This window comes from Cetorhinus maximus, chromosome 21, assembly GCF_964194155.1.
Source record: "Cetorhinus maximus chromosome 21, sCetMax3.hap1.1, whole genome shotgun sequence".
In the NCBI taxonomy this organism is placed as follows: Eukaryota; Metazoa; Chordata; class Chondrichthyes; order Lamniformes; family Cetorhinidae; genus Cetorhinus; species Cetorhinus maximus.
Window position 1 is genome coordinate 77,868,508 of NC_135899.1, and position 27,588 is coordinate 77,896,095.

Below are 27,588 nucleotides of genomic sequence, written 5' to 3' on the forward strand. Positions count from 1 at the left end.
ACTGTGTTCACTATCCACACAAGGAAATAGATTAAAACTATTAAAGCTAATAATGATTAGAGCTACCTATCTAATCTAACGCTGAATGCTGACATAGCTTCTGCCTGAACTGCGATTTGTGGAAGAGAATCCCACAGCCTCACAACTTTACGTATCAAGAAATTTCTCCTACCCTCTGTTCTAAATCTCTTACATTTAATCTTCTGTCTATGGGCTGTCGTTCTGGGCCCCTCAACTGAAAACAATCTGCTACTTTCTGTCCTGCCCCATCCTTCCAGGAGTTTAAACACTTTTTATCAGATTGTCTCAATCTGCGTTGATTTAACCGAAAAAAAGCTCAATTTTTCAAGTTTTCCTTTGTATTTTTATTTCCTCACATCAGGCAGGGTCCTGGTAAAACTGCGATGTACCTTCTGTAAAGCTTCAATACCTTCCCATAAGGAGTCCAACGGTATTCTCATTGAGATATTGTTGGTTTCCACAGAAAAAAATCAATAACACAGAGAATGGCCAGAATGTGGAATCATCAATCACAAAGTGTTGTTGAGTCCATAAATTCTCTTAAATATGAATTCAATAATTGCTTCTAAAACAGGGACATTAAAAGGAACAGGGACATTAAAATGAACAGGGACATTAAAAGGATCAGGGGAGCAAGCAGGAGAGAGACACTCAACTAAATGTCTCGTATGGATAAAGCACTGGCATAGACTGGTTGGGAAGCAAGGAGTCAGAAGGATTTCAGTTTTGGTGTAGGCATCGCTGGCTAGGCAAGCATTTATTGCCCATCCCTAATTGCCCTTGATAAGGTGATAGTGAGCCATCTTCTTGAACCACTGTAGGCCATGTGGTGTAGGAGCACCCACAGTGCTGTTTGGAATTGACCCAATGACAGTGAAGGAACGGCGGTGATATAGTTCCAAGTCTGGATGGTGTGTGGCTTGGAGGGGAACTTGCAGGTGGCGGTGTTCCCATGCATCCACTGCCCTTGTCTTTCAAGGTGTTAGAGGTCACGGGTTTGGAAGGTGCTGTCGAAGGATTCTTGGTGAGTTGCTGCAGTGCATCTTGCAGATGTTACATACTGCTGACATTGTGTGCTGGTGGTGGAGGGAGTGAATGTTTAGGGTGGTGGATGGGCTGCCAATCACTTGGGTTGCTCTATCCTGGATGGTGTCAAGTTTCTTGAGTATTGTTGGGGCTGCACAAATCCAGGCAAGTGGAGAGTATTCCATCACACTCCTGACTTAAACCTTGTAGATGGTGGACAGGCTTTGGGGTGTCAGGAGGTGAGTTACGGCAGAATTCCCAGTCTGTGACCTTTCCTTGTAGCTACAGTATTTAGAAGGCTGGTCAGTTCAGTTTCTGGTCAATGGCAACACCCAGGATATTAGTAGAGGGGGATTTAGTGACAGTAATGGCACTGAACGTCAAGCAGAGATGGTTATATTTTCTTTTGTTGGAGATGGTCATTGCCTGGCACTTTTGTGATGTATGTGTTACTAGTCACTTACCAGCCCAAGCCGAATATTGTCTCAGTCTTGCTGCATTTGGATACAGACTTTTTCAGTATCTGTGGAGTCAAGAATGGTGCTGAACATTGTGCTGTCATCAGCAAACATTTCCACTTCTGACTTTATGATGGAAGGAAGGTCACTAATGAAGCATTTGAAGCTGGTTGGGCCGAGGACACTACCCTGAGGAACCCCTGGAGTGATGACTCAGGACAGATTGTTGACCTCCAACAACCACAACCATCTTCCTTTGTGCTAGGTATGACTCCAACCAGTTGTCAATTATGAAGTCATAAGTTATTTACCCTGTTTGAGGTAAGGTTACCAACTCTGGTTACACATATTCCTCGAGTTTTTATCACATGACTTCCAGCCTCCAAACTCCAATATGTTTATAGCCAATAAATGAATGTTCAAAGAAAATGAATAAAACTCAACTTTTTTTTATTGTCTCTATGATTTTTCTCCAGGGTTGATCACAGCACTATCTTGGAGATTAATCATCAATTCCTGGAGACTGCAGGAAGATCCTAGAATGATGGTAACCTTAGTCTGAGGGTTGCACATATATTAAACATAATGGATGGAATACACAGTGGAAAGCATTGGCATTTAAATGATAGACAAGGCTCCCATCTGTTGTCAGCTGTGTCTCAGTGGGCCACACGCTCAACTCTGTGTCAGAAGGCCGTGTGTTGAAGACTCACTCCAGGAATTTAATCAAAAGATCCAGGCCGACACTTCCAGGGCAGTATTGAAAGAGTGCTACTCTGTCTGAGATGCTGTCTTTCAGTTAAAATCTTAAACTCAGGCCCTCTCAGGTGGATGCAAAAGATCCCATGGTGCTATTTCAGGATGAGGAATAGAGTCTCCCCAGTGTCCTGACCAATACCTATCCTCAAGCAAGATCGCTAAAAATGGAGTATCGCATGCTGTTTGTGGGATCTTGCTTTGTGGAAATTGGCTGCCAGGTTTCCCTAAATTACAGCATTGACTACCCTTCAAACGTAATTGATTGGCTGTGAAGTGCTTTGAAACATCCTGAGATGGTGAAAGGTGCTATACAAATGCAAAGTTGTTTCTTTCTTTCTATTTTTGTGTGGTTAACCAGCCCAAGAATGTCAAAGACGCACTGGGTCAAATGGATTGGCAAATAGGAAACACTGTGGGATTATTAGTGCTTCAGTGCCAGTAACCCAAGACCAGCTATTGTTGCAGTGAAGGAAATCCCCGCACGCAGCAACAAACAGAAAAACTGACAGGCCGTAGTAGCTATATTAGTCGAATGAATTCAAAGGAAAGAGCAGCTTCCTGTTTACTTTCCAACTGACTGGGGCTCTCTTTTTATGATACAATCAAACTTCTGAGAACTGCAAGCCTGTTGCAGCCTCACAACATCGGTCACAACTTCTTCCAAGTGTCCCTGATACTCCAGAGTTTCTAATGTGGAGCATGGTCCAATTTTTAAAAAGTCTTGCTACATGTTTTGTATATTTTATATATTCCACATAAAATATAAAATCATACAACAGTACAGCACAGAAAGTCACTCAGCCCATTGAGTTTACACAGGATCTTTCAAGGGGCTATCCAGTTAGTCCCACTCTTTGGAATACTCAAGTATCCTATTCCATTTTGTAAACTACTGATGAATCTATTTCCCACCACCTTATCAGTCAGTGGATTCCAACATGCAGTGAGAAAAGGGTTTTCCTCATCTTGCCTTTGGTTCTTTTGCCAATTACCTGAAATCTCTGCTCTCTGGTTATTGCCCCTACAGCCATTAGAAACAGTTTCTCTTTATTTACTCTACCTAATTGGTCATGATTTTAAGCAGCTCCACCAAATCTCTTCCTAGCCTTCTCTGCTCTAAGAACAACCCCAGCTTCTCCAGCTTATCCACCCAACTGTACTTCCTTGTTCCTGGAACTATTCTAGTCAATTGCTTCTGTACCCTCTTCAAAGTCTTCACAAGCTTCCTAGAGTGTGATGCCCAGAATTGGGCACAATACTCAGTTGGTGCTAAACTAGTGTTTTATATGGATTCAATATAAACTTGCTAGCTTTTGTGCTCAAAGCCTCTATTTATTAAGCTCAGGATCCCATATGTTTTATAAACTGCTTTGTTAACCTGTCCCACCACTGTCAAAGATTTACCCTCAAACAGCTCCAGGTCTTTCTATTATTGCAGCCCCTTCAAATTGTACCCTTCAGTCTGTATTGTCTCCCCTCATTCTTCTAATCAAAATGTATCACCTCACACTTCCTGCACTGGATTTTATCCGCCATGTGCTGCCCATTCCACCAGCCTGTTAATCCCTCTTAAAGCCTGTTATTTTCCTTTACTCTAGCTCCAAATTTTTTTAAATCATCTGCATATTTCTAAAATGTGCCCTGTACCCTCAACATAAGCCCTGATTTTAACATGGAGCGGGGGTGAGTGGAGGGGCAAACTTGACCACTATCAGGCTTGACTGTGCAAAGCCCTGGCTGACTTCCTCATTTTAAAAAGTTGGACCCAAACCCAGTGACAATCACGTGGCAGTACCAGGTGAGCATGGCAGGAGGGCGCCACTAGAGACCTTCAGGAGTGGTTCTGTGAAGCTATCGGAGGAGGGCCGAGGGCAGTGGGAGGGGTGGGTGGGGAAAGGCAGTGACAGGAGAAGAGGGAAGCCCAGGAGAAGGGAGGTCCAAGGTTTCTTCTCCCACAGCATCACCCATCTCCACTCCTGCCTCAGCTCATCTGCTGCTGAAACCCTCATTTGTGCTGTTGTTACTTCCAGACTTGACTATTCCAATGCTTTCCTGGGCAGCCTCTGTAAACATCAGCACACCAAAAACTCTGCTGCTTGTGTCCTGTCTCACAAAAAGCCCTGCTCCTCTCCTGTATCACTGACCGACATTGGTTTCCAGTCCGACAATGAATCCATTTTAAATTCTCATCCTTGTTTTCAAATCCCTCCATGATCCTACCACTCCTTATTTGTGTGACCTTCTCCAGCCCTACAACTCTCCAAGATCTCTTCACTCCTCCAGTTCTAGTTTCTTACGTGTCCCTAATTTTCATTGCTCCATCATTGGCCTTCAGTTGCCAAGGCTCTAAGATCTGGAGTTCCCTTCCTAAACCTCTTTGCCTTCTGAGTTCTCTCTCCTCATTTAAGGCACTCCTTAAAACCTACCTCTCTGACCAAGCTTTTGGTCACCTGCCTTAATATCTACTTAAGAGGCTCAGCCTCAAATTTTGTCCGGTAATGCGCTCCTGTTAAGCACCTTGGGGCATTTTAAGTTAAAGGTGCTATACAAATGCCAGTTGTTACAGCTCTATTTGCTTTACTCCGTATCTAACCTGTGCTGTACTTGCCCTGAGTGTTTGACCATACAATGTAGAGGGAGCTTTACCCTTATGTCTAACCTGTCCCTACCTGCTTTGAGAATGTTTGATAGGACAGTGTAGTTGAGTAGTCTACATTACCTTTAAGCATGGATGAGAAATAGCAATTGCCTATTGTCTGAAATGTCTGTTCCGCCCACACTCTGGAGCAGGCCAGAGTGGAAGTTAACCAACAGACTGCTGGGCTGGCTTATGAACCATTCTGAAGGAGAGTCATTCTGAAGTGAGTGATACGCATTTCAATAAGATCTGCAGGGATCCCTGTCTATAGCAGAATAACAATGACAATGCAGGTCTCTTTATTCTCTGAAGAATGGATGCTGATGGAATTTCTTCTGCCAGTTAGTATCAGCCTTGGTTCATTAGTCAGAAATATGACCAAAAAGCTAGTTACTGAGGAAGTGTAGCATTATTGGAGGTGCCAGCTTTTACTTGAGATGCTAAACCGAGACCCCATCTGCTCTCTCTCCAGGATGTAAAAGGCACTACTCAAAAAAGAGGAGAGTTCTCCCTGGTCTCCTGGCCAATATTCACCCCTCAACCAACTGAATATCTGGTCATTTATCACATTCCTGTTTGTGGGTTCTTGCTCTGCACAAACTAGCTGCAGCCTTTCCTACACTGCAATATTGCCTTCACTACATTGCAATATTGCCTTCACTTGTAAAGTGCTTCATTAGCTGTAAAGCACTTTAGGATGTCCTGAGACTGTGAATGGCACCATAGAAGTTCTTTATTTCTGTGATTTCCCATTTGGCTGACTTTTTCACTGATGGAAAGGATTTTTGCCTCATACTTTCAGTGGACGCCAAGCAGGAAGAGTCAATAGAGACTGGGTGAATCAATTAGCTAACCTGTAGTCTGGATGTAACCAACCTGTCTTAAGGCTCATTTTGCAGTGAGCAATTTGATCAAATTCAATTGTTTCTGTGGTGTTTCACGGAGCTCTCTTTGCTGTACTGATGTGATAAATGACCAGATATTCAGCTGTTTGTGTGGTAAATATTGGCCAGTACATCAGGGAGAACCATAGGACCATGGGATCTATTACATTCACTGGAGAGAGAGCAGGTGGGGCCTTGGAGCAATCATGTGTTTTCACATAACACTCAAGGACATAATATACCCGCTCATACTCTTCAAAAAGACATCACCACAAGTGACTCATTGGCACTTACTTGTCCTGGCAAGGAAATTCCACACCCAGACACGTACGCGGTTTACTGACAATCATTTTCTGTCTCCCTTTCATTCCTGGCTCTTAACTGGGAACTCACTTGGAGGCTGACAGAGACAGACTCTTAAAGACAGAAGTCCCTGTATCAAGAGTCACCACTCTTTCAAACTCACTTATTCCCACAGCCCCCCCGCCCCCAGCAGTCCTGCAGGATCTATACCTGGATTTGAAGCTGTTGCATGTACAGGTCTGGGAATCTCTGCATTACATTATTAGAAATATACCAACACACTTAGGCCACTGTTCAAAACCGATGCCACACACATATATATATATATATATACACACATGCACATAAAAGCACACTTTCTCTTTGTGCAATTTGAAGTTCAACATGAGGGATGGCAGTCTGGGAATAGAACATTCTCATTTTGTAGTTACCCAACATTTGCACCAAACACTCCAAGTTCAGGTTCTGCATGGGTTTGATGCAGAATTAAGCTCCATCTACACTATCCTATCATAAATTCCCTGGGCAATACATCACAGGTTAGATATAGAATAAAACTCCCTCTACACTGTCCCACTAATGTGTCTCAGGCCAAATCTCTCATACTGCATTATTTTGAAACATTTCCATTTCCAACACCAATCCTCACTCTCTCTGTGTCTCCCTTGCATGGGATTGTCTATTTAGTGCTAGCTTCGTACTAGAAACATTATAAACTGGAGGCCATTCAGTCCCTGAGGCCTGCTTCACTATTGAATTATATCATGACTGATCTGCATCTCAACTCCCTTTGCCTCCCTTTGCTCCATATCCCTCAAAACGCTTCCCCAACAGGAATCTATCTCAGTATTGACAGCCGTTTTTGCGGGGGTGTAGAGGGGTTGGTGTAGTTCCAGATTTCCAGTGCTCAGTGTGTGAAGAAATGCTTCACTCCTCAACAGCCTAGCTGTAACTTTAAGATTATGCCCCTTTATTTTTGATTTCCTCATTAGAGGAAATAGTTTCTCCATATTTACCCTATTGACTCCTAACATTTTAAGTACTTTGGTCAGACATACCTTCAACCTTCTAACCTCAAGGGAATAAAACAAACAATGTTTATGCATCTTTATAGTTAAGGATTTCTAGGATTTGAGCCCATAATATAGGCCAATACTCTCAGAAGAGCTATGCATAGAGACATAGGAACAGGATTAGGCCATTCAGCCCTCGAGCCTGCTCTGCCATTCAACTAGATCATGGCTGATCTTCCAACTCAATGCCATTTTCCCTTGCTATCCCCTTATCACCTGATGTCATTAGCATCCTGTTGAGGCAATGGTCACGTGTCTGGATGGAGCAACAGAGCAGTCTGCTATCGACTAGTATAGGCTGCGCGTCAGCTGGAACACTCGTCTGCACCTTTCACATAAGAACATAAGGACTAGGAGCAGGAGGAGGCCATTCAGCCCTTTGAGCCTGCTCCACCATTCAGTGAGATGACAGCTGATCTTCTACTTTAACACCATTATCCCACACGATCCCCGTATCCCTTGATATTTTTCACATGTAGAAATCTATCGATCTCTGTCTTGAGCATACTCAATGACGTGCCTCCTTAGCCCTTTGGGTTAGAGAATGCCAAAGATTTACCACCCTCTGAGTGAAGAAATTCCTCCTCATCTCAGTCCAAAATGGCTTTCTACTTATTTGGAGACTGTGTCCCCTGATTCTGGACCCTCCAGTCAGGGGAAACATCCTTCCTGCATCTACCCTGTTGAGCCCTGTAAAAATTTTTTATGTTTGAAAGTGATCACCTCTCATGTCTCTAAACACCAGAGAATAAAGGCTCAGTCTATTTAACCGTTCACGTGTTGTATTTTAGTGAAACTCTGATTATTCCATTATAGGTCAGTGAAATTATCCAGGCCAAAAATCTGCTCCCCCCTCCAACCTCCCACGAGCACCGTGTGCCTGTGAATATCTGTCTCTCTCTGTCTTGTACTCACCTGCAATGATTGTACCTCACCATTGTTGTATCTGATGATTGTCTTAGGGGTGATTTTCAACTGCCAAAAATGTAGAAAGGGCGAGGTGATGAAAGGGTTGGGCAGAGGAGGATCCCAGCAAAAGACAGGCCCCACCCCCCTGCAAAGAGCCCAGAGAAATAAGAAAGGGTGCATCCCATCCCTGATCACTGGGTTTTCCACCTCCGCACTTCCACTGTGATCCAGGGCACACAAGAGCTAAGTGGGGAGTGGGGGGTGGGGGGTGAAATCAGGGGACGTGGAGGGGCTTTGACTTTTCTTGGTGCCCAGGACCCAGCTGCACTTTGCCCATCCAAGGCCTGCCTGATGCTAGTTTCAAGTTTCAAACATCATCGAGCATCTCACCCAATTTAAATAGACGTCTGCTTAAATCTGACAATAGAAAGCAATCATGGATTTCTACAGCACCTTCTACAATCTCATTATATCCCAAAGCCCTTTACAGACATTAAGTACAGTTGAACTGTAGTCATTACTAAGAAGCACAGCAACCAATTTGCGCACAGCAAGCTCCCACAAACAGCTATAGGATAATGGCCAGATAATCTGTTTTAGGTGTTGATTGAATGGTAAACACTAGCCCCAGGACACAAGGGACAACTCCCCCGCTGTATTTCAAAATGGTGCCGGTGGATCTTTTATGTCCACCAGAGAGGGATAGCTAGGCTTTTGTCCAATGCAGGCTTGTCCAACGCATGACCCATGGGCTGGATTGTGGCCCCTGAAGCCATTCTATGTGGCTACTGGAACCCTTGTTCAAAATACCAGTCAGACAGGTAAGTGAAGTAAAGATTCTGCAAGGGGCTGCTACTGCAATTACAGGTCTTTCCACTTCTGCGTTTGCTGCTGATAAGCTCACTAGTGGGAGAGACTGCCACAGGGCCCACAGAGGAAGGGGAGGGAGTGGCTGCTGGGGCCCACAGGGAAAGCAGAGGGAGAGGTTGCCAGGGCCCGCCTGGAGGAGCAACTGCGGGGCCTGCGGGGGGGGGGGGAACAAGTATATGTGTGCGTGAGAGAGAGAGCGAGTGCGTGCGCGTGAGAGAGGGAGCGGGCGCTCGCGCGTGAGAGAGAGAGCGGGCGCGCGCGTATGAGGGAGTGTGTGCGCGCGTGCATGAGAGATAATGTGTGTGCGCGCGCATGAGTGCGTGCACGCATGAGAGAGAGTGTGCGCACATGAGAGTGTGTGCGCATGAGAGAGCGTGTGTGCGCATGAGAGTGTGCGCGCATGAGAGTGTGTGCGCATGAGAGAGCGTGTGCACGCATGAGAGTGTGCGCGCATGAGAGTGTGTGCGCAAGAGAGAGTGTGCGCACATGAGAGAGCGTGTGCGCGCATGAGAGCGTGTGCGCACATGAGAGAGCGTGTGCGCGCATGAGAGAGCGTGCGCGCGCATGAGAGAGCGTGTGCGCGCGCGAGAGTGTGCGCGCATGAGAGAATGCGCGCATGAGAGTGTGCGCGCATGAGAGTGTGCGCGCATGAGAGAGTGCCGCATGAGAGTGCGCGCATGAGAGCGCGCGCATGAGAGAGAGTGTGCGCGCATGAGAGAGAGTGTGAGTGTGCGTGCGTGTGGGGGAGTGTGTGTGCGCATGCCTGAGAAAGCAAGAGTGTGTGTGTGTGTGTGTGTGTGTGTGTGTGAGAGAGAGAGAGAGAGAGAGAGAGAGAGAGAAATAAAGAGAGAGGGAGAAAAAGAAACCATGGTAGCTGGTGGAATTTAAATGCAATTGATTTCTTCAATTAATCAATGAAAAATCCAATTAATTTTAAAACGTCTAGAATTGAAAGCCCCCCACCCCCTCCCTCTAAGAATTTGCACAGAATTTCCTTGGGCTTTCTGCCAGTGTGCCAGCCTAACCTCACCAATCTGTAAACTCAGGGCAATTATAGAATCTTACAGCACAGGAAGAGGCCATTCGGCCCATTGTGCCTTTGTCAGTTCCTTGAAGGAGCTATCCACTCAGTCCCATTCTCGCCCTCTTCACCTCCCATAAGCCTGAATTTTTTTTTCTTTTCAAGTATTTGTCCAATCCCCTTTGGGAAGTTATTATTAAAGCTGCTTCCAGCACCCTTGCAGACAGTGGATTCCTGATCGCAATAACTCGCTGCAGAAAATTGTTCTTATTTCGCCTCAGGTTGTTCATCTCCGTCTACAATACCTGTTGCTCATACTTTGGATGTTTTACTATATCTAATGAAAATGTCAGTCACATAGAGGGTGAATTTCCACCTGGGATCTCTTGCTCTCCTGCTGTAGCTTTGACCGCAGAGCATCAGGGGAGGAGCAATAAATATCGAATTGCCAGTGGCCCATTCCAAAAATAAAAATGAATGAGTCTTATCAAATAGAAATAAACATCATGCAGCATATTCTATCTGAATTTGAATTTATTGCTGCAAAGTTAATCACAAGGTTACCAATTGATGCTCTGAGATATTGGCCATTTGGGCTCAGAGGAACTTACCTCATTGGTGATTGTGTACTTGAAGGTAAGGTTTCGGGGTATGGAGGCTCTGGCCAGAGGGATCTCAGCATATTTCACTGGGTCTACCGGTTGGTCATTTACAATGTAGGTGCACTTCTCTTCCAAATCCACCTCTCTCCATTGGCTCATGTCCGAGACCTCAGCTTTCATCTTTCTACTTTCTCAGTGTCTCACTCGCTCCAAGGTGACAGGACCAAGAACATCGGAGAACCTGCAAAGTGAAAAAAATGCGGGGAAAAATATGAAAGCAAAGAAAGAACTTGCATTTCTACAGCACCTGTCACAACCTCAGGACATCTCAAAAAGGCTCCACAGCCAATGAAGTACTTCCTGAAGTATAGTCACTGCTGTAATATAGGAAACACAGCAGCCAAGTTGCATACAGCAAGCTCCCACAAATGCAATGAGATAAAATTAGTAGATAATTGACCTTAGTGATGTTGGATGAGGGATAAATATTGGTCCAAGCCACCAGGGAGAATGCGCTTGCTCTTCTGCAGTGTCAGGCAACCTTGCACAACCACCTGAGAGGGCAGACTCAGTTTAATGACTCATCCAAAAGACAGCATCTTAGACAGTGTGGCACCCCTTCAGTACTGCACTGGGCGTGTCAGTTTTCGATTATGTGCTCAAATATCTAGACCTTCTGACTCAGAGGCAAGAGAATAATGTCCACGGCTAACACCTAATTATTATTATTGTTTGATGGTTGTGCAGACTTGAGAAATAAATGATGCTCCAAGCTGTTGTCAAAGGGAATGTTTACCCAGCACCCAGCAACCTCACCAACACTGCACACGCCTGCCTGCCTTAAGGAGGGCAGCTAGTTGAGGATCTCCAATTAGGACCGGCCTCAAAATCTTTCCACAGCTTGGTGCAGCTCCCTAACTAAAAAAGGGGGAAAGAGAGCTGGAAGGACAGGGGTGTGAGATCAGGGAATGGGGCAGGGGCATGAGATCAGGACTAAAGATTTGATGGTTTCTAAAGAAACTTAATTGAAAAGCCAAACAACTAGCAATGGCTCCACGTTACTGTACATAGAAGTAAAATGGATATCCATTTTATGTATCTCTACACCCCATCTCAAAGAAGAGCTTCTTGCCCTTAGGTAGGTGGGTGTCTGCCCTTGAAGTAGAGATGAAATGGTTTGGGGGGATCTATTTATTAAAATGAAAACCTTCCACATCCACAGCAAATTGATTTCTAATTTTGATTCACTGACCAGCCAATGTTAGCAAATAGAACATCATATCGGTTTCTGTTTGTATCTACTGGTGAATATCAGAGGTGACAGACCATCATCACAATTTGGAACCTGCTGCCATGATGATTTTCAATAAGCCAATTAGTTATCACAGACAAAGGGGAAAGCATGGGAGAGCCATAGGTACAAGTGTAACCCACTGTTCTTGCCCAGGTTCCCTATAGAAACCTCTCAAGTATCTTGATTCGACTGATGTGCCCATTAATTAGGAACTGGAGGGGGGCATTCAGTCCTTTGAGCCTGTTCCACCATTCAATTAGATCATGGCTGATCTGTGTCCTAACTCCATCTGCCCACAATTGCTCCATATCCCTCGATTTCTGTTGAGTAAGGATGTCAATCAATCTCAGTCTTGAAGATTGCAATTGAGCTCCAGCCTGCACGGCCCTTTGAGGAATGGAGCTCCACATTGCCATTAACCCTTTGTGGGGAAATGCTTCCTGATTTCACTTCTGAACAGCCTGGCTCTAATTTTAAGATTGTGCCCCATTGGTTGTTTCTCTGGATGCATCTATTGAATCTTGTTTATCATTTTAAACACCTCAATAGTATTACAATTACACATGCTACTTCCCTCTACACAGCAACATCTTGATTTATTACATCTTTAAAGTACTAAAACTTCCCAAAGTGCTTTACAGGTGCATCAGCAAACAAAGTTTGACACTGAGTCACATAAGGAGATATTACCTCAGGTGACATAAAACATGACCAGAGAGTTAGGTTTTAAGGAGTGTCGTAAAGGTGAAGAGAGGTTTAGGAAGGGAATTCCATAACTAAAGGCCTAGGCAGCTGAAGTCATGGCCACCAATGGTGGAGTAATTAAAACCCATGACATGCAAGAGGCCAGAATTAGAAAGCAGAGATTTCGAAAGGCTGGAGGACTGGAGGTGTTTATTGAGGTAGGGAGAGACATGGCAATGGAGAGATTTGAGAACAAGGATTAGAATTTAAAATTTGAGGCACTCCTTAACCAGGAGGCAAGGTAAGTGGGTGAGCGCCAGGGCAATGGGTGAACAGAACTTGGGTCAAATTAGAATATGGGCAGCAGAATTTTGGATGAGCTCAAGTCACGTGAGCCAGAAATCTTTGGAGGTCCCTCCATTGTATTGTGCTTCACCCAGAGGTCCACCAGCGAGGAATGATCTGATATAGGGTCCCCACCCAAAGTATCACCATGCCAGTTCTCTCCGCAGGAGAAGCCTGACCTGCTCGGTGTCAACACACGAGGGCAATGTTTCTCAGAACCGGATGCAGAGCAACGATAGGGCGAGATTTTCTGTAAGACGCTTTAATGCTCTATCCAAGAGGTAAGTGCAATGACTGAGCTGGAATTAACAAGGATTGGATAATTGATCCAGCTCCAGATTTCCACTCCAAGCCCTTATGGGATTTCTCAACTGGGATCAGTTTTTCTTTTAAACAGAGTACACCTCCAATAACTTTCTAAACAAATCTAATCCTGGTAACTGAAACCAAGGGGGTATAATTTTAACCTGCCCTGCCCAGTGGGTAACCAACCAGGTCGGACTGTACACCTGCGTTACACACCATCCAAAATTACTTTCCATTCAGAACATCTTGCATTTATAGCGTACATTTTGTATTTATAGCGAACATTTAATGACATTCCACAGTGCTTCACAGCAGCAGTTATCAGGTAAAATTTGTCACCAAGCTATATAAGGAAATATTAGGATGGGTGACTAACAGAATGGTCAAAAAGGTAGTTTTTAAGGAATGTCGTAGAGGAGGAGAGAGGGGTTGGAGAGGGCACAAAGATTTGGGGAGGGAATTCCAGAATTTAGGGCCCAGGCAGCTGAAGGCGCAGCCACCAATCATGAAGCAATTAAAATTGAGGATGCACCGGAGGCCAGTCTGTTTCTCACTCCCCCATCTCTCCTTAGAGTGAAGATTTTAAATCAATCACAATCCATACCAAAAGGGAAAATTGGCTTCACTGACAATTGCTGTGTATGATTTCTCTACTTCAATCAAGTGGCATTCTTAACATTTGAGTCTAGGTACTAAGTGATGTGGAAGCCATTTGACCACAAGGGACCTCACAGGCATAGAACCATAGAAAAGTTACAGTGCAGAAAGAGGCCATTCAGCCCATCGTGTCTGTGACGGTCAAAAAGAGAAAAAAGAAACCAGCCGCTCATTTTAATCCCACTTTCCAGCACCTGGTCCATAGCCTTGCAGGTTACAGTGCTTCAGATGCAGATCCAGGTACATTTTAAATGAGTTGAGCGTTTCAGCCTCAGCCACCAACTTAGGCAGTGAATTCCAGACACCCACCAACCTCTGGGTGAAAACATTTTTTCTCATGCCCCCTCTAATCCTTCTACCAATCACCTTAAATCTCTACCCCCTGGTAATTGACCCCTCAGCTAGGAGAAACACATCCTTCTTGTCTACCCTATCTAGGCCACCCAAGCCAGACACACACACAGCTACTGGATAATAATGATCAGGAGCAGGAACCATGGCTGATTAACCCTTTGACAACTCCAGCTGTAACACCCCCACACACCTCTCCAGGTGGGATCCAGCTAGCTCAGTTCTGACTAGTGATTGAACCCAAAGACCTTCCTGATGTCCATGGCTTAGCGTCAACACCAGGCAGTATATTTACCCACAGAGCTAGTGTCAGCTGATACTATCATTACTCACTCATGTTTGATTAGATATCAGTTTGGCACAATGTCCAAGATCTTATCTCTGAAAACAAATTTTACTTCAAAACTCAACAGTGAGCACTCACATGAACCAGGGAGTGCCCCTGCTGATGACCATTTAGGTCTCGGAAATGCCAACTCTTCAGTATTTTGGTGAAAGCCATACAGGTGAGGGTCTAAGATGTGTATTATTCCAGCTGGGCCCTGCATCCACAGTTGTCACCCTGGTTGTACATATTCCTGGAGTCACATGACTTCTAGCCTCCAACCACCTGGCCTTCACGCTGCCGCCATTGGCTACCCATCTTCATGGTGCCCCACCTTCCCCTCGTCAATTACAAGGCGAACAAATTATTCATTGCCTGATTGGATGAGTCATTGAACATCCTTTCTCCTCGTCTCCCCATATTATGAATCACACTGAAAAAAAAACATTCAGGCCCTGATGCATAGAATTGTTCATTCCATTGTGAAACTAACATTAATAAATTACTTTCCCACCAGTTTAGTAAGTGAATTGCTCCCAATACAACACACATCGTCATCAGGTCAGAAGGCAGGCTGCTGGGGTCATGTTCCCTGTCTCATTCTGTCCTGCTCTACGCAAAAGGAAGATGCAGGAAACACAGGTCAGGTTCCCAGCACCTGAAAGACAAGGATAATAGTGTTTCAGGTGGGGACGAGTTTCAGTTCTGAAACAAAAACAAAAATTGCTGGAAAAACTCAGCAGGTCTGACAGCATTTCTGGAGAGAATAACGTTTTGAGTCGTATGACTCTTCTTCAGACCTAAAGAGAAGTAAAAATGTAGTGAAATATATACTGTTTAAGGGGTGTGGGACAGATTAAGCTGGATAGAAGGCCAGTGATAGGTGGAGGCAAAGGAGAGATTGTGAAAGATGTCATAAACAAAAGGTCGAAGGGGTGTTGATGGCGGTGATACTGGCTAAAGGAGGCGCTAATGGTGACATTAAGAATAGAAAGCAGGATGAGCAAGTGACAGATGGCCCTAGTGGGGGTGGGGTGGGGGGAGGGGATAGTGTGGGAGGAAAGGCCAAAATAGACTAAAAGGTGGGGATAAATCAATGAACGGAAATAAATTTTAAAAATAATAATAATAGAAATAGGTGGGGAAAATATATATATAAAAATTTTAAAAATAAATATTTGGAAAAAGGGGATCAAAAAGGAGTGGGGATGGAGGAGAGAGTTCATGATCTGAAGTTGTTGAACTCAATGTTAAGTCCGGAAGGCTGTAAAGTGCCTAGTCGGAAGATGAGGTGCTGTTCCTCCAGTTTGGGTTGAGCTACACTGGAACATTGCAGCAGGCCAAGGACGGACATGTGGGCATGAGAGCAGGGTGGAGTGTTGAAATGGCAAGCGACAGGGAGGTCTGGGTCATGCTTGAGGACAGACCGAAGGTCTGCAAAGCGGTCACCCAGTCTGCGTTTCGTCTCTTCAATGTAGAGGAAACCGCATTGGGAGCAGTAGACTAAAAGGAGTGTTTCGGCCCTTGGACGGTGAGGAGGGGGAAAGTACAGGGGCAGGTGTATCACCTTCTGCGATTGCATGGGAAGGTGCTGTGGGAAGGGGTTGAGGTGTGGGGGTGATGGAGGAGTGGACCAGGGTGTCCTGGAGGGAACGGTCCCTACGGAATGCCGACGGGGGGGTGAAGGGAAGATGTGTTTGGGGGTGGCATCATGCTGGAGTTGGCGGAAATGGCGGAGGATGATCCTTTGAACGCGGAGGCTGGCGGGGTGATAAGTGAGGACAAGAGGGACCCTATCATGGTTCTGGGAGGGAGGGGAAGGTGTGAGGGCGGAGGCGCGGGAGATGGGTCGGACACGGTTGAGGGCCCTGTCAACCACCGTTGGTGGGAAACGTCGGTTAAGGGAGAAGGAAGACATGTCAGAAGCGCTATTTTGGAAAGTGGCATCATCGGAATAGATGCAACAGAGGGGAAGGAACTGAGAGAATGGGATGGAGTTTTTGAGAGGAGTTTAAGGAGAAATTGTTCAGTGAGAGAACAAGTTCAGCCAAACGGAGGAGGGTGGTGGTGGATGGGGATTGTTCGGGCCTCTGTTCAATGTCAGTTCTGATATTAGTCCCCACCACATCTATTAATCTAGCCTTTCTCTTTCAGTCTCTGACTCAACAGTTGTGCATTCTCAGCATTTGTAATTTTCCTTTCTACCTGAGGATAGTCAGTCAGACAGGAATTTAATTAGTAGACAGACAGTGAGATACACAGAGACATTTAAACAAAGTCCAGAAACAGGAAGCCAATTTGCTATTGTCTTTTTGTTTTGGCACCTTTGAGCGAGAAAATTTCATCATCCAAACATATATTAAAGAGAAAGCCTAGATATTCTGACAGCTACTGGAGGAAGTCTTGATATGTGAACAACTTTTAAATGAGGAGGATGGACATCCTGACCCCCTTAAAGGAAGAAGCCAAAATATCAGAAATCCTTTTTAAAGATTAAGTCTCAATATCCTGGCCCCTTTTAAAAAAGGTCCCTCGATAATTAGAACCCTTTTTACAGAGGGAGTCCTGATATCAGAAACCTGTCTCACCAGAACTTCGTCTTGGAAACAACAAGTATCTCCATCAAGGCCACATTACATCATTGATTGGGTACAATCCCAGGCTATTTCGTGCTCACAGTGATTCGAACACAATAGAACAGTGCACTGAAGTGAATTTAATTGACATTGTCACATTTACTGGTGCTATCCCTACATTTGATGCAGTGTTATCATTGCAGTGGTAATAACTGCATCAAACTGCACTCTGAACAAGTGCGCCGGCATATTGGTTATGTTAACAGATTATACTAATCTAGAGGCCTGGACTAATAATCCAGAGATGGAACTTAAATTTCACCATGGATTTTTGTGAATTTGAATTCAGGTAGTTCATTAAATCTGGAATTAAAAAGTGGCATTAGTAATTGTGACCATGAAGTGACTAGATTGTTGTAAAAGCTCATCTGGTTCCCCGATGCCTCTCAGAGGAAGATATCTGCTGTCTTTACCTGGTCTGGCCCATATGTGACGCCAGACCCACAGCAACATGACTGACTCTTAACTGCCCTCTGAAACAGCCACTCAGTTATATCAAACCATGACAAAAAATTCACTGTGGGTATACCTTCACTACACAGACAACAGTGGTTCAAAAAGGTGGCTCACCACCAGCTTCTCCGTGGCAATTAGGGGTGACCAATAAATGCTGGCCTTACCAGCAATACTCAAATTCCAGTAATGAGGATAAACAAAGGTGGTACTGGTGGATCAGACAGAATCACAAAGGTTAACGGGATCCAGATATTGATGCACACGGATCACACATACAATCATGGCAAGAACTGCATTATCCAGATCAGCAACTCCCATATCAATGGTCTATGGTGTGAAGTGCTGTTAAAATCAAGGACTGTGATTTGGGGTTTTTACAGAATCACAAACTGCCAAAAATTGCCCAAACCCTTAATCCCCATATAATAACAACAGAATTTGACTTTATTCAGGCTCCTTAAATCAGAGTGCCATTTACAATCTACCTTGATTGCAGGTTGGCAATGGTTAAAAAGCAGTTCAACTAGCTGTGGCTCAGTTCATAGCACCCTCGCCTTTGAATCAGAGGGTTGTGGGTTCATGTCCCACTCCCGGAAACCAAGAACTGTGAATGTACTCGAAAGAGTTACAATCTGTGACTGTTGATAACTCGAAAGAGTTACGGGTTGCTGACTGTTATTATCACACTAGATTCGGTCATGTGTGTGCCTTAGTAATTGACGCTGATTGCTTATTTCACAGGTTAACAATGAAATTGGAGGGGGATATGGTTTCCAGTGACAGGACTTTCAAACTAGCCCCAAGAATACCAGCCTCAAATGCATTTCAATGCAACCAATGTCACAATGTTCCTGAATGGAAAATCAAAGGAGTTGTGTGGTGACTAGCCTGTAGTATGGAGCAACCAACACTATTATGAAGTCAGACAGCCTAACACTAGAAGAAGCAGAAGCATTTAATCCATCTAAGAAGAGCAAATATGACAGGCTTGGTTACACTTAGAGCAGACAAAGGTATCTAGCACAATCTCGGGTCTTTCCAAATGGAAACAATCTCACCGCACACAGCCAATAGCAAAGAGTGATCATTTTAAACGAGGTCTCTTGATCCTCCATCAGATCAATGGTCTTACCCCACCCCCATACCCTGCAATTTGCCTGTGAAACTTATTGTATGTTCCGTTCATTGTGTGCCAACCTTAACTCAGTGGGTAGCAGTTTCACCTCAGGCTGCGCGTTCAAGTACAATTCCAGGAACTTGAGCACATTACCCAGGCTGACATTCCCAGTGCGGTACCAAGTGAGTACTGCACTGTAGGAGATGCCTACTTTCAGTCAAGATGTTAAACCTGTTTGACTTCTCATGTGGATATCAAAGATGCCACTTTGAAGAAGAGCAGGGGAGCTCTCCTTGGTGTCTCAGCCAATGTTTATCCCTCAACCAACATTTAAACAGATCATCTGATCATTATCACATTGCTGGTTTTGGGAGCTTGCTGTGTACAAATTGGCTGCTATGTTCCCCTCCATTTTAATAGTAACTACACTGCAAAAAGTACTTCATACGCTGTACAGAACTTTGAGGGATCCTTAGGTGAATAAACACACTATATTAATATAAATTCTTTCTTTCTTGATGCAAAAGAGCTCCATAAACAAGTGCACCTGCACCCAAGACATCAAATTTCCCAGCCCATCAGCATGTATTAGGTCTCAGCACAGGCAAGAAATAAACAGACCGCTGTGCACCGAGTGAATCTCAGGCACACAGGGTTTGATTGGTCAATGGGGAGCCTACACAGCAACCAAGGCATGCATGCTGCCTCTGCATTTTATCAGAAGCATCATTGGAGTGATACGCAAAGCAAGACAATCCTTTCAGTACAGTGTAGGAAACTGCTCCAGCTCTTGATTTCAAATCTTCCAACTTTTATTTGTTGGAGCTACAAATGATCAAAAATCGGACAGACATTTCAGAAATAAAATCAAAACCAGAAATAATTCCAGAATGGCTTTTGCTTAAAAGGGACATGAGGGAAGCCAGCTGTGGTCAAGTGCCTGACAAATTTTTTATTGTTTGAAGAGGAAGAATGGTAGCAAAAGGTAAGTGGTATTAAGATTCAACCCCTTTCTACGCCATTGCCTTTTCTGGCTGGAAAAAAAATGATAGGAAAAGAAACTTAATGAGCTTGTTTTTACAAAGATGGTGTCTTTTAGAAAAGTTTCATTCATTTCTCGGTGTTGACCGGTCAGCCACTTAGGCTGAAATTCGACAGCGGATTAATTTCAAGTAATCGCGTGTTAAAACAGCCGTGTTTGGCTTGAGCGAAGGGCGAAAGTGGCTCTTGAATGTGCAACAAACCCGACTTATTTCAGCCACTCCAATTCCCTGCTTATCGATTTGTGCAGAGTACAAGCTTTAAAATAGAAACATGGCATCACCAATCGCCGCTCTTCCAGCCTCTGATGTCCTGCCCCCGGGACTCAGCCTTTTACCTAGACTTCTCATTAAAAGAGACTTTGCCCACGCAAACGCGCACCAGTGCCACTGGTGCCACAGTGGCTGCACACTCTGCTGCACAGATTTTGCAGTATCTTCAAAGAACATCGTCAGTGATGTCCTTGTTTCAGAAGAAAGGTACTTACATGTCAAGCTTTGCCTCTACAATGCTGTGATCAACCTCCCTTCCATACCCCGCACCCTGCTCGAACAATTTAAATCCTCATCCTTCCTTTGCGTTTGGAGTCCTTTCAAAATCAGTCTCTCGGTCCTGGGCTTCCAAAACTTTAGGTAGCGCAGGGTCAATCTCCTCACCCACCCATTGGGCCAGAGTCACCCAATCGAATGGGACCCGATGCGACTATATCCATATTCAGTATTGCTATAGGCTGCCAAGGTGCCCAACTGTCAACAGATTATTTCAGATTAACCAATCAAGAGGGCACTTATGGTTTAGTCTAAGGAAGCTGTCCCTTTCTCTCTCCCCCAAAAACTGGAACAAAGAGCAGATGCAAATATAGCACATGGACAGTGTTAAATCTGATTGATGCTGTCAGCGACCTGTGTCTCACTCAATCAGACAATGATCTTAACCCATTAAGTACCAGGCGCCCAGAACAAGCCAGCAAGCGGGAGCTGACCTACATTCAAAAGCAGTCAAAACACAATCAATTAATAAGTCTTGGATTATTATCCCTCAGTAAAGGATGTGTGCACACAAAAGCACAGCATGGTACGGCCCAGCTCTGGATCTACGCAGCCATCTGGGAGGCTAACAAGGGGCCCGGGTGTTTGTTTTTCACGTTCCTCTCTCCATTGTTGTCAGTCGCTGGTTGCATCTTGTTTCACCTCCCTCACAATTATCTCCCCTTTTCTCCTGCAAGCATCACTCTCACTGGCGTGTGATACCACAGGTGTCGGTCGCCATCTCTACCTCAACCCAGTGCCAGACAGCTAGTTATTTAACCATAAAAGGGTGTCACACCACAGCCAGATCCTGTCCTTATCCCCGGTATCCATGCAAGTATGTTTCAGCTGTGGATCCCTGTCCAATGATCAGTAGCACATGTCCTGCTAATTCTTCCCTTCTGTAGCCCAGGGAGACCACAATTGTTGCTCAAGCTGCAATCAACAAACTCGCAACTCAGTTCTTTCTTGGTTTCAGTTCTGTAGCAGCCCACATACTTACTCACGAGGTTGGGGGGGGAAACAGGCTCTAGTTATTGCGGGATGTGCCTTTGGTGTGAGCAGACATATTCTGAATCAGCCTTAAACATTAAGCCCAAAACGGTATGTTAACTCTGTATACAAACACCTCAATTCCCTTGATTAGATCCCAGCTATAATCACTCCAAGTCACTGTCATTCTATGTATAAACCACCCAATCCCTCGATTAGATTCTGCTCTGTAATTCTATTATTCTATATATTTGCTGGACTCAGATTTTTGGGGCTGAGTAAAATCTTGAATAAGTTAGATGGAGTCCCCATTCCTTGTTATCCATTTTCGTGCCTGGTCAGAGATGGAGATGATTAATGCTCATTTGGAGCATTATGTGCTTGCAGCTGTTGATCATGAGGTTGGGCTGTCCTGTCTGGCTACTTACTGCTCAGGCACACCCTCAAAACCACACACCATTTCCTATCAGTTGAATTATCCCTTTCTCCTGGACCTGCACAGATTCTCAAACCACAAAAGCTGCAAACACAAATCTCCGTGGACCTCAGTCACACTATCCAGTGACACATGATTACCTTTCATGCCCTGCCCATGCTGAATCTTTTAACTAATATTATTTCTTCGTCCCTCCCCACAGCCTTGCCTATTACTTTTGGGATACTCGCTGCCGTTCTGAATGTTTGAAAGTGCCTCAGTGAAGAGAACGGGGAGGTGTGAGGTGACTGAACAGAGCCTGAGGAAGAGTTCATCATTGGACATGTGGTATACATTCTGGAATGGTGCCTGCAAATTGGAAGGCAGCAAATGTAACTCCATATTTAAGAAAGGAGAAAGCAAACAGGGAACTACAGACCTGTTAGCCTAATATCAGCAGTAGGGAAAATGTTAAAATCTATTATAAAGGATGTGATAGCTGGGCACTTAGAAAGTAATGGTGAGATTGGGCAGAGTCAACATGGAATTATGAAAGGGAAATCATGTTTGACAAACTTATTGGAGTTTTTTTTGAGGACGTTACTAGCCGGGTAGATAAGGAACCAGTGGATATTGTGTATTTGGATTTTCAGAAGGCTTTCGATAAGGTCCCACACAGGAGGTTAGTAAGCAAAATTACAAGGGATAATATACTGGCATGGATTGAGGATTGGTTGACAGACAGAAAACAGAGTGTGGGGATAAATGGATCATTCTCAGGTTGGCAGGCTGTGACTGGTGGGGTTCTGTAAGGATCAGTGCTTGGGCCCCAGCTGTTCACAATCTATATCAATGATTTGGATGTGGGGACCAAAAATAATGTTTCCAAGTTTACTGATGACACTAAACTTGGTGGGAATGTGAATTGTGAAGAGGATGCAAAGAGGCTTCAAGGAGATTTAGACAGACTAAATGAGTAAGAACATGGCAGATGGAATATAACGTGAAAAAATGTGAAGTCATCTACTTTGGTAGGAAAAACAAATGCAGAGTATTTCTTACATGGGAAGTGTTGATGTCCAAAGGGACCTGGTGTTCTTATTCATGAGTCACTGAAAGCTAACATGCAAATGCAACAAGCAATTAGGATGGCAAATGGTATGTTGGCCTTTGTTACAAGGGGATTTCAGTACAGGAGTAAGGTAGTCTTGTTGCAGTTGTACAGAGCCTTGTTGAGACCACATCTACAGTAGTGTGTGCAGTTTTGGTCTCCTTGCCCAAGGAAGGATATATTGGCCATAGAAGGATTGTAATGAAAGTGCACCAGACTAATTCCTGGAATGGTAAGATTGTCCTATGAGGAAAGATTGAAGAGACCTTGGCCTGTATTCTCTAGAGTCCAGAAAAATGAGAGGTCCGCTCACTGAAGTGTACAAAATCCTTACAGCGCTCATCATGGTCGATGCAGGAAAGATGTTTCCCTGGTTGGGGCATCTAGAAACAGGGGATACGGTCTCAGAATAAGAGGTAAGCCTTTTAGGACCAAGATAAGGAGGAATTTCTTCAGTCAGAGGGCGGTGAATCTTTGGAATTCTCTACCCCAGAGGGCTGTGAGGGTCAGTATGTTCAAAGCACAGGTCAATAGATTTCTAGATACCAATGACATCAAGGGATATGGAGATAGTGCGGGAAGATAATGCTGATGTAGAAGATCAACCATGATCTAGTTAACTGGCAGAGCAGGCTCAAGGGGCTAAATAGCCTAATCCTGCTCCTATTTCCTGTGTGGTAGCAAACAGAGCATGAGCAGAGACTCTTGAAGGCGGAGAGTTGTAGCAAGCAGGAAAGGTTTATGAGACAGGGGCTGGCGGCTGAAGGTTGGATGCCTGATGGGGAAACAGTGGAAGGGACAGGTGGAAAGAAGACCACAATCTGAAGATCGGAGGGCGCACTCCAGGACACAGGGAGAGAGCTAATTGCAGAGATTGGTGAGTGGGTGAAGGGTATAGAAATCTTGTAAGTGAAGGCAAAGATTTTGAATTTGGTGCATTGGTGCACTAGAGCCAGTAGGACTCAAGAAAGGTAGGGGGATGAGGACGATAGGTGAGCAGAATTCAATACATGATTTGGCAATGGTCAAGTGAGTAGTGACAGATACATCAACGCAAAGAGATCACAGCTTTACTGATTGAATTACTGCTCTGTGCACCATGGCAATGTGTCAGGCCAGATATTGCCTTGACGATACAGACCAGTTATCTTTCAGTAGTGTCATGGCAAGTGCCAATAAAGGCCCAGTTGGTAGCACACTCGCCTTGGAATCAAAAAATTGTCGGATCAAGGCTAACTACAGAGACTAGAGTACATAATCCAGGCCATCAGTGCAATACTGAGGGAATGCTATACTGTCAGAGGTGCATGCCTTCAGATGATACATTAAACCAAGGCTCCTTCTCACCCTCACAGGCAGATGTAAAAGATCCCATGGCGCTAATGGAAGACAAGCTGGGAGGTTCCCCTGGTGCCTTGGGAAACATTTATCCCTCAACCAATACCAAAAACAGGTTGTCTGATCATTACCATATAGCGATTCGTGGGACTTGCACAAATTGACTTCCATGTTTCCCTGCATTACAACAGTGACTGTATTTCAAAAGTATTCCATTGGCTGTAAAGTCGCAAAAGACACTATATAAGTGCCATTTGTTGATGTGTTCGAAATGGCAATGGAAATATTCTAGAGCCTTAAATCAAGGACATCCATGCAAACCAACTATTTATGCCACATACAGGCAGTCAGAGTTTAGTCCACTTGGCTGATTTGTGCATGAGAAACAGCAATGTTTGCAGATTTCAGCTGCCCCATGGATGGAACAGTGATGTACTGTTGGTGGGAATTCTCAGAACCATTTGGCAAGATCAGACATCCCCACTCAGAGTTCCACCTTTGGTGCATCAGGCATCAGGAGTGGTTGGGAACAGAGTAACAATGTAGTGGGAGGTGATAGGGGGCAGCTCGCCTACCTGGTTGAACAGATGGAGGGAGGACTGTGGCCTAGACTGACCTGTCACTGAGTAACCCTGGGGGTAGAATCAGGAGGCAACCCTCTTTGCAAGGACTTGACTTAACCATCGGAGAGTGAGTAAACTGGATGCACAGAATTAAACTTGAACATTGAGAATACCAAGGGGCCTGGTGTTGGTACCAGCTCCCTAATTATTCCCCATCATACTCATTACCTTTGATGATGAAGGCAGGTTGCCTAAACTTGGCTTGTATTCCCTTTGGGTTTAGAAGGTTGTGGTGATCTAATTGAGACATTTAACATGATAAAAGGATTCAGTAGGGTAGATATGCAGAAACGAATATATTCTCTGGCGGGGGATTCCTGAACAAGGAGGAACAAACTTAAAATTATAGCTTAGTAATTCAGGACAGTGGAAATCTAGAACACGCTCCCCAAAATGTTATGGATGGGGATCAATTGGAGCTCTCAGAATTGAATTTGGTTGATTTTTGTTTGGTATCATTCAATATGGAGAAAAGGCAGGTAAATGGGGTTTAGGTACAAGTCAGTTTGATTGAATGGAGTAACAAGATTGAGGGGCTGAATAGATTCCTCCTATTCCTATGTTCCCTGACCATGGAGATTCTAACCATTCCAATCCCTCCCAGACTTGATAGCATGATACCTGAACCAAGCTGGTCTGTGGTGCTCCAGGAGACAGAGCTCCAATGGATCACCAATGGATCCTTGAGGGATAGGTGCTGGGAGCTGGGGTTCTTCCCACTTAACAGTCAACCCTGCAAGCTATGGCATTAGGAATGGTCCTAGCTGGATGCAGAGTGAAAAACTCACCAGTAGTCAGAGTTTTGATAAACTGTCCAGATTAATTAACAGGGCTGTTCAAGTACACTTGGGTGACGCTGAACCTTCGCTCTGCCATCCTGCCCCTGTGCTCTCTGAACTGAAGTAAGTGGGATGTCTCACTACAGAGAGCAAGAGAAAGAGAGAGACAGAGAGAGAGAAGTCATGAGCTCTGTACCGGGTGCATTAGACTTTAAGCGTGGAGATAAGTTTGGAAACTGGCTGACAAAAAAAAGTGGCACGAGTGAATGTAAAACATCTTAGCAAGAAGCTGGCAATATAGTTCAGGAGAGAAGGCTCTGCAGCAGGTAGTCAGTGGCACGGTCTGCTACAGTCACTGCCCTGGGATTTCTGATCTTGCTAATTAACCTGATTTATAAATCCATCCTGTGTTTAGGATTATGTTACCTTGTTACTATGTAAACTTACTTCTACATTCGCTGATTTAAAACCATCAGCATGGCTTCATTCTATTATTTCCCTACTGTGTGCTATTCCTGGAAGAGTTACAGACAGTGGGACATGACAAAAAAAGAACTTGCATTTATATAGTGACCTGCACACTCTCAGGACGTTCCAAAGCACTTTGCTATCAATAGAGTGCTTTTGAAGTCACTGGTGAAATGTTGAATGAATGAGCAGTTAAGAAGTGTGCCTGACTCATTGTGCAGATGACAGCTTCATCTCTCCCACTGCTCCAAAGAAACTACAAGGCTTCGGACTGAGAGCCAGAGTGTCAAATTAGGCCAGATAGCTCAGTGTTGGTCGGCACAAGCACGATGGGCCAAATGGTCTCTTTCCATGCTGTAAATTTCTATGATTGATTTTATAACCCTTGATGAGATTAGAAACCAGGTTTTTAAAAACAGCTCTCCTGGATGGAAAGTCAACCTAGCAACCATCAAAACCACTGGCTTCACCACTTTGTACAGTCTCGGGCAGCTTTCCTAAATGACATTGAATTACATCAGCACAGAAACAGAGGATTTGGCGCATCAGATCTATGCTGCTCTTTATACTCCACATGGGCCTCCTACCAATTTAATAAACTCTTCCCACCCTTCCCCAGTAACCCTCTATTTTCTTCTCCCCCATAAATACTCAAGCCTCCAGTTTAATGCTTCAGTCACTTGACATGGCAGCAAGTTCCACATTCCTGCCACTTCCTGTGTAAAGAAATTCCTCCTAAATTCTTTATTTGATCTATTAGCGACTATCTGGTATTTATGTCCCCTTGTTCTAGTCACATGCATAGGTGAATACAGCATTTCTACATCCTTCCTATCAAACCCCTTCATAATTTGGAACATCTCCATCAGTTCTCCTCTTGGTCTTCTCCTTTCTGGAAATATGAAAAAGTGATTAAGCAGTTCAGGCATTCACTGCCCACAATGCGATCAAACACCACAGTTCACATATAGAACAAGAGCTATTTCAGTCTATCCTGTCACTCACTGATAAAGCTCTTTAATATCCTCCCATATGCAACATTCTGACACTAGGTCTAGCTCCAGGCAATAAATCTAACTCTAAGGTGACAGTTTAAGCTCCACGGGAAAAAAGCTTATAAAGTCATTGAGCTCTTAAAAAAACAGCTCATGAGCACTTAAATATGTTATACATCGCATCATTATAAAATTACATAGAAATTACACCACACATTCAGTCCTCGGTGGTGCTTATCCTCCACATGATCAGTATCCACTTTGTTCCCAGGTCCCTTTGTCCCCTGCACCCATTTCTATCAACCACATTGCGAACTAGTCTGAGATGGTGATAAATGGCCAGAACTTCCAATCTCAGAGTAGGGCACAGCATGGGCAGCATTGCAACATCTGCCCATTATACACACTTGCCCATTTTCCTCTCAGGTTATCTGGTTATTTACCTCAGTGCCATTTGGGGAGCTTGCTGTGCGCAAACTGGCTGCAATATTTCCAACAATGCAACAGTGACTGTGCTTCAAGAAGGTACTTCATTTGCTGCAAAGCACAGAAGGATGTCCTGA

At 44.5% G+C, this 27,588-nt stretch overlaps 1 protein-coding gene across 3 annotated transcripts in view; it reads right to left on the reverse strand.

Annotated features, from left to right (window-relative positions):
• LOC144696025 (PR domain zinc finger protein 1-like) overlaps positions 1-27,588 on the reverse strand; it is a 116,192-nt gene that overhangs the window by 35,572 nt on the left and 53,032 nt on the right. For 2 of the 3 annotated variants that reach the window (XM_078567199.1, XM_078567202.1), the window contains exon 2: positions 10,574-10,805. In XM_078567199.1, coding sequence (XP_078423325.1) covers positions 10,574-10,744 — 171 coding nt within the window. In that variant the 5' untranslated portion in view covers positions 10,745-10,805. Of the gene's footprint in view, positions 1-10,573; positions 10,806-14,625; positions 14,735-27,588 lie in introns of those variants that run through there. The other variant, XM_078567200.1, reaches the window with a different exon arrangement.